Source organism: Equus quagga, unplaced genomic scaffold (assembly GCF_021613505.1).
Source record: "Equus quagga isolate Etosha38 unplaced genomic scaffold, UCLA_HA_Equagga_1.0 73535_RagTag, whole genome shotgun sequence".
NCBI lineage: Eukaryota > Metazoa > Chordata > Mammalia > Perissodactyla > Equidae > Equus > Equus quagga.
In genome coordinates, this window is record NW_025802815.1 from 1 (window position 1) to 7,444 (window position 7,444).

The 7,444-nt window shown below is 59.9% G+C and overlaps 1 protein-coding gene across 1 annotated transcript; it reads left to right on the forward strand.

The window, feature by feature from the left end:
* The first annotated feature begins 2,521 nt into the window (after positions 1 to 2,521).
* Positions 2,522 to 6,864, forward strand: LOC124234411 (ral guanine nucleotide dissociation stimulator-like). The gene is made up of 9 exons (XM_046651763.1): positions 2,522 to 2,654; positions 2,973 to 3,076; positions 3,605 to 3,674; positions 4,454 to 4,522; positions 4,966 to 5,040; positions 5,626 to 5,658; positions 6,031 to 6,152; positions 6,358 to 6,449; positions 6,784 to 6,864. The coding sequence occupies exons 1-9, from the start codon at positions 2,544 to 2,546 to the stop codon at positions 6,843 to 6,845; spliced, it is 738 nt and encodes a 245-aa protein (XP_046507719.1). The 5' UTR covers positions 2,522 to 2,543; the 3' UTR covers positions 6,846 to 6,864.
* The last annotated feature ends 580 nt before the right edge of the window (positions 6,865 to 7,444 follow it).

Below are 7,444 nucleotides of genomic sequence, written 5' to 3' on the forward strand. Positions count from 1 at the left end.
AGTTTGAGATGCCATCCAGCTGGTCCTGGTGCTTGTCCTTGGTGTAGACACTTAGGGATCTCTAGGGTCACAGAGGGGTCACAGGCCCACTCAGACACCTGGGATGGTTCTGGTTGGAGGTCATTCAACAATGTCTATGAAGGACCTACTCTGAGCAGGACTTCTGGACACACTAAGGGTCACTCAGTGAATGAAGCAGACAGCCTCCCTGGTCCTCCCCTCTATTTTGAGACTCAGACAGTCACACTTGACATCATTCACAGGTCCCATCTACCCTCCATCCCGGGTGATGCCCTCATCCTCTTTGGGACACATGGAGGCAGCTTGGCCCATTGCGTGCGGGACGCTGGAGGACAGGACCACCTCCCAAAGTGAGTGGTCTTTGGGTCGAGAAGAAGGGCCTCCTGTCTCTAGCAAAGAGGGTGCGGGGCGAGGATGGAGGCTGTGGCCGCGTCAGGCCTGGGAGAACCCTGCATCTCACCCATCTTGTGATTCCCATGGGAGGGCTCAGTTCTGGTGGCTTCCACTCCAGCAGGACTGGACTCAAAGAGAGCTGTGCATGGGTCCCAGGCCCCTTGAGAATTGGAAGGGAGGCTGGGCTGCGTTGTCCCCTAGAGACCCACTCCCAGCAGAGTCCCAGCTCCTCCTGCCTCCCTTTCTCCACATCCACACCTTGTGAGCACCACCGCCAGGTCCATAGTAGGAGGTGTGTGAGCAAGCTGCTCCCAAATCTGCTGGAGTCTTCATTCCAGTGGCCCACATACATGGAGGGCTTGAGTGGGCTGTGTCCAGACCCTTGGGGAGGAGAGTGTCGGTGGGAACAAGAGACTCTCACAGACTCTGTGTTCAGCCTGCTGGATGAGCAGGCCTGCCACAGCCAGGTCAGCCAGCCAGGGCTCAGGGCTGGGATGGGGCCCTCCTCTGGAGGGGGAGGGTCTGGCACAGGGGCGCAGATGCTAACAAGAGTGCCTTGGGAGGCCGGTGTTTAAGGAAAGGCCAGGCCACTGACTCTCTGGCCCATCAGCCTCCCCGCAGTGCTATCTATTTCCTGCTGGGAACCTGGGTGGGCCAAGGGCAGGATTGCAGGGAGCCCCTGCGGTTTCCCTGTTGGACCCTGCAGCTGGCCACTCTGCACGTCAGCTTTGGTGGCTCCCACGTGGAGGGCCATGCCTACCTTCTGCCAGGCCACCTGGAGCATCTCAAGGCCATTGAAGCCGAATGGAAAGGTGAGGGGACTGGAGTCTGGGGAGACTGTCTGTGTTGAGGTTCACGGGCTAGCGTTCCCTTAGAGGCAGTGGAGTCCTTTCTATCTTTGGAAAGGCACAGAAACTGTCAGGTGTGTGCGTGAAACTTTCTCTTTATCCTGCTCCAGAGCCAGCTCCAAAGCTCCTGCCACTTCCAGAGCCAGAGCCAGTGCCAGCCCCCGGGCTGGAGCCAGCTGCACCTCCAGTCTCACCACGTGTGGTAGAGCTGGAGCCAGCAGCCCCTGAGTCGGCCACTCCAGGACCAGAGCAAGGGCCACCAGTAAAGGCAGCCCCAGAGCCCAGCTGCCCCTGGGCCATGACCACCGAGGACCAGCTGCGGGAGGAGAAGCCGAACATCTTGGACTTCCCTCCCCAGCTGGTGGCAGAGCAGATGACGAGGATGGCTGCAGTGAGCAGAGGAGCTCGCCGGGCGGGTGGCCCCTGCCTTCCTGGTGCCATGAGCCACCCCACACCTGCCATTCCCTGCTCGGGATTCCAATGATCTGGGTCCAAATCCCTGCTCCCTCCCTTATCAACACTGTGACCTGGGCAGATTTCATTCTCCCCAAGCCTTCGCTGTCCCCTAACGAACAGGGGACAGTAGAGACGGACACTCAGCACCTGCTGTATAGGGTGGCTGTGCCGATGATTGAGGTGGGAGAGAGTGGAAGGTGGGCAGAGTCTGGCCCTTTGGTCGGGGATGGGCACTCACTGAAGTGCTGCCAGGTCCTTGGGTGGATCCCCCATCTGCGCAGGTGTCCCGGACAGCCTCGGCACTTATCAGGAAGGTGATGTGTATTGAGTCCAGTGGAGACAGTCAAACAAAGCTGGGGGTTGTCCCTGCCTCGGGGGGAATGTGCATGGGAATGGGGAGTGGGACTCGAGGGGCACTGGGATGGGTGGATGATGGCCCTTCTGGTGGGCATGTGTGGGCTGCCTTCTGGAGCTTGGAGGAAGTGAGACAGGGCTGGGAGCAAATGTCCCCTCCCTTCCCCACAGTCCTGAGTCCGGGGTCATCCTGGACTGGGTGCATTCAGTGGACACAGACAAAACCCAGGGACTCCCATAAGCCTCAGGCCAGATGCTCTGCTTCCTGAGCTCCAGTTCTGATCTCACCCTGCCTGGGCCTATGGGGGACTGTGGACGCTGAGCTGGGGTGTGGCAGGACCGGGTGACACTCCGCATCTTCTGCAGGAGCTGTTCAAGACGTTGGTGCCCGCCCACTGCCTCGGCTCCAACTGGTCTGAGTGCGACAACAGGGAACGCGAGTCCCTGGCACCCACCGTCCGTGACACTGTGATGCACGACAACACCGTGGCCAATTGCATCCTCGTCACCTGCCTTGGGGACGCGAGCATGACAGCACAGGACAGGGCCAGGGTGGTTGAGCTGTGGATCAGGGTGGCTGAGGTAAGCATTGGCACGCCCTGTCTGGATGCATGGGAATTGCCTCTTGTTTCTCAGCTCTCAGGATTGAAGTCTGGGGTCTTAGTCCCTGGACTGTCCCTTGACCCTCATGCCAGGGCCACGTTGACCTTGACTTGAGGTCCCAGTGGGGACAAGCTCAATTCCTTGTGAGCAGTGTTATTCATCGTGTGGCAGGTGTGCCCTCCCTGGCTTCCCTGGGCATGTGTGTCCCCCAGGACAGGAGAAGTCCGTGAGGGGACAGAAACCAGAGGCAGCAGAGCTTCAGCTCCACCTCACGGCTCCATCTCTTTGCTTCCCCAGGAGTGCCGAGGCCTCGGGAACTTCTGTTCCCTCCACACAATCCTTTCTGCCCTGCAGAGCCCTGCCATTGCCTGTCTCCAAGACACCTGGGGACAAGTTTCCAGGTGGGTAGTGGGTAGTCTGCTCTCCAGCCAAGCACCATGAGGGTGAGGTGGCCCAGGCAACCTCATTTGGGCCGGCATGTCCCCCAACGTCAGCTGAGACCACCTGGGAGACAGCGAACACCGGGCACAGGGACTGACCTGGGTGCTGGGTCTCTGACTCTCTCAGTGCCCTTAGGCCAGCAGTTCCATCCCAGGGATTCATTTCCTTCCAGACCAGATCCTGGCTTGAGCCCAGGTGGAGATTGTCAGGTGTTTCCTTTGCAGCAACAGAAGCCTCTATGCAGCTGAAACCAACACTGTTCCAAGGAGATCTGTTTGGGACATCTGGGAATGGAGGCCCCAAGGGACAAGAGGAGAGGCCCCTCCACAGTCCCATGGGGACCTTAGAGCTCAGAGCACCCCAGAGAAATCCCTCATCCAGGCCCCAGGCAGTTTGGATCTGCTGGGTTCTCAAACAAATGGGACTTGCCTTCAAGCATCCCACAGTTTTGCTTTCTTTCTTTCTTTCTTTCTTTCCCCACCCCACAGGGAGAGTTCTCGAACCTGGAAGAAGTGGGTCAGGAGAGAGAAACGCATGAGCAGGGAGCTGCTAGTGCAGGTAACCTGGAGGCTGGAGATCTGGAAGGAGGCCAGAAGGAGAGGGGAGGGGAACATCCTGAGGGGATCCTAGGAGGTGAGGCTATGGCAAGGCTTGGCCCAGGCTGGGGGTCAGAGAGCCCTGTGAGGGTGGGGCAGGCCGGGGCCACTCGGCCAGGTCCCCCAAGACACCCTGCCCTCCCCCTCCCTGTCTGTTCAGCTGGGGTCTGGATGCACCCCTGGAGTCCAGAGGTCGGGGCCTTGGTCAGATTTGGAGCCAGGGGTGGGGTGAAGGTAGCGGGGACAGGGCCTGTAGCTGGCACAGGGAGCAGCCTCTCCCAGTGGGTCCTTGAGCCAGTCACTGCCCCTCTGGGGGCCTCCGTCTCCTCCTCTGGGAAGTGGAGGGAAATGATCAGCGGTGCAGGCCTCCCAGGGGGGTGCTACCATCCAAGGGAGGACAGGAACGGGAGGAGATTTGTGCCGGTTCCTCCTCGAGAGGTGAGGGGAGAGCAGTGATGACACGCAGATGACTCTGAGTCCTCAGGAGACTCCTGGAAGCAGGTGACATTCTCCTCACACTTTTCAGCTGAGGAAAGAGGGCCAGGGAGGCCTGGGCAGGCCCAAGGTCACACAGGACTGAGTCCTGGAGCTGGGACTGGTCTAGAATCAGAGCACCCTGGAGGTGGGAGCAGCAGAGGCAGCAGGGGACTGGAGCCGATGGCCAGGGTCTGAGATCAGGGGCCTTGGGGGGACATGTGGAGGGGAGTATGGGCACACTGACCCTGTCTTCGGCCCCAACAGGAGGCGACCTCCGTGTTAAAGACTGCAGAGAGGGCACGCCAGGGAGCCCAGGAGAGGCAGTGGCAGCAGGTGAGGGTGACTGTGGGGGAGGGGCGTAGGAGTCAGAGGAGAGGTGGTGCCTCCTCCCAGCTGGAGGCCTCCCTCGGGAGAGGGGCCTTCCTCCTCAGGCGAATCTGCTGTGGCTGCCAAGCATGACGGGCCTGCAGTGGCAGTGAGCAGGAGGAGGCCTGGAAGGGCTGGCAGCAGGGCAGATTTGGGGTGGGGAAGGGCAGGGGCCACTGCCCCTAGGAGGCGCCAACAGCCATCCCTGGGACTTGACTGATGGAGTTTGGTGTTCCTGGAGGGGAGCGGGGGAGGGAATTGTGTGTGTTGGGGTGTCCCGAGGATCCTAGGCTGCTCTGTGTGGGGGCGTGTGGTGGGCAGGAGGCTGGGCTGAAGGGTTTCAGGGGAAGGTTCATGGGGGCACCTGAGAGCGGGAGCTCATCACCATGCCCATCCTGATGGCGACACAGGGTGTCGTCCCCTCCCTGGTGACGTTCTTCCGTTCCCTGGAGCTGCTGGACGGTACGATGGAGGATTATGTGGAGGTGAATGAGCCCGGAGGTGGGTCCAGGGGCTCAGGCTCCTGAGGGTGGGGAGGAGAGAGTCCTGTCCTGAGCCCTGAGCTCTCTGCATTTGGCAAAGGTCCTCTCAGCAGGGCCTCCAGCCTCGTGTGGGAGTTGGGGTGTCAGGCCCATCTCCCCAGTGGGTGATGCAGGCTCTGCATAAGCCACCGTCCAGGTTCCCTGGGCTGCTGAGGCTCAGAGCTGCCTGACTGTGTGGCCGCAGGAGGTGGTGTCTGAGCTGGACTCAGCCTCTCCCTCTGGCCCTGCCAGTGAGGGAAGAGAAGTCGGGCCCCTCCCAGTCAGGAAGCACATCAGTGGCTGAGCTGTCCCTTCCTGCCTGAGGCCTGAGTCTCCCCACGTGTCATCAGAGAGGTTTGGGTTACAAGGTCTCTTGCCTCAGTTGCTCTGTGCCCCCTGCTCTGGAGCCCAGAGACTGGCCCAGGTCCAAGTCTGGGCTCTGGATGGGCCTGCCCACTGGCAGTAGAGCAGCATTGCAAGAGGTGTGGATGGGGGCTAGTGCTGGCCAAGGGGGCTGTTTCTGATGGACTGCGGCTGTCTGCTTTCCAGGGCAATGTGCTCAACTGTCGGAAATGGAATGAAGTAAGCGGCTGCGGCCTCCCGGTGGGGAGGGTGGGGGTTGGAAATCAGAGACCCCCCCGCAGTGGGCAGGACCCCCTCTGGCCCAATCCCCAGGGTGGAACATTTATTTGCACAGTTCGATATACAGAGCTAGGGATCCTATGGCATTGGTGGGTGGGGGAAGGGCTGGCATCAAAGACTTCTTCCTGGAGGAGGAGCTATTTTGAGCCAAGTGTGAGAGCAGTCAAGCCCTGACTGGAATCACAGGGAGGGAGGGTTCCCAAGTGGGCAAAGGCCCCAGACTGGCCCCTTGCCCCTTCCTCACCCCCTCCACGAGCCCTGCAGGGTCCCCCACTCAGGCCCTGTAGGCATCCTGTGCTTGCTCTGTCCTAGCAATTCAAACTGATGGAGGAGATCGAGCTGCTCCAGGAGGCTGCAAATCTATACACCGTGCAGCCCGACGAGCACTTTGGGGCCTGGTTCCAGGCCGTGGAGCCCCTGAGCAAGGAGGAGAGGTGAGTCTGGTCAGGAGTTTGGGGAGGGCAGGGCAGACTCTCTCTGCTGACCAGCTCCAGAACCCATGGCCATGGCTCCATGGTCAGCCTCAGATCTGGTTGCATGGCGACCCCGGGGGCCCTTTGACTCCAGCTGCTGGCAGGCTCCAGGATGCACATGTGATGTGTGGCTCCTGAGAGCTCCCAGCTCTGCTCTGTCCTGTAGCTACAGCCTGTCCTGCCAGCTGGAGCCCAGATACCACTGGGTCAGAAAGATTCGACTCTTCTTCAAACACAAGAAGAACCGCTCAGGGCAGAGTGAGTGTCAAGACCGGCAGTGGCTGAATCCACGGGCTCAGGAAACATTCAGGCTGAGTGTGGGCCTGGGGAGGCAGACAGCTGGCCCTGGGTTCCAGCTCCACTGCTGAGCAGTCCTGTCCTGGGCGGTTGCACTCACGTTCCTGGGATTGGTTTCCTCCTCTGTGAAATGGGTGATGCTAAATATCAGCCCCTGTGTCAGGGACAGATGGGGTGCTGTTGGCTGACTGAGCACTGAGCACAGGGCTGGAGCACAGAGAGCAGTGGGGGCCGGGATGGGGTGTGCACTGTGGTTCCAGGGCAGGCCACTCAGGAAATGCCTCTCTTTCTCCAGACACCAGACCCCCAACCAAGGGCCCAGTGGGGGTGGTCGATGACCCTCCTGAGACCAGCTGAGCTACAGCGGGGACACAGCATTGACACTCAGGGTGCACAGGGCCACCTACCCTGATTCTGATGAGGAGAACTTTGTGATCCATTTCTTGGGGTCCCCTGTTGGCCACGAGCGAAGGCACCAACCCCTCTTCTCCCTCCCCCCTTTTGCCCAGCACCTATTTCCCTATTTGGCGGGGCCATATTTTGTTGTCAATGGTAAATGCTCCGTTTGAGTATTATATTAAATTGTTGCTTCTTTCTAATCCTGGGAGTGGAGGTGTGAGTCTTTCGCTCGCAGCACTCATGGAAACCAGATCCAGAAACTCACATTCCTCCTCGAATTTAGAAATCTCCCAGAGTGAGCAGCTCAGTTTATGTGGAGAAGGGAGAAGTGCCAGTCCTCTCCCTGGCTACTGAAGGACATGCCCAAGTCCCCCTCCCGCCGAGGACAGGATCATTGCAGTGTGGTTCACCCTGTCCAGGAGCAGAGATGGCCCCTCCGACCTCTTGGGACTAAGCGGTTGGAGGCGTTTTCTCAGCCAGAGCCACAACCACTAAGCTGGGCGTGTCTGTCAAACTAGCACGTGCCTGTCCCTAGCACACGTCCTGCCCAGGACAGT

Bases quoted from the DNA above. Each gene is read 5' to 3' on its own strand.
- LOC124234411 (XM_046651763.1), top strand. From the start codon at position 2,544: ATGCACGACAACACCGTGGCCAATTGCATCCTCGTCACCTGCCTTGGG. The intron at 5,041-5,625 runs GTGAATGAGCCC...TCTGCTTTCCAG, and splicing joins CGATGGAGGATTATGTGGAG to GGCAATGTGCTCAACTGTCG. The intron at 5,659-6,030 runs GTAAGCGGCTGC...GCTCTGTCCTAG, and splicing joins ACTGTCGGAAATGGAATGAA to CAATTCAAACTGATGGAGGA.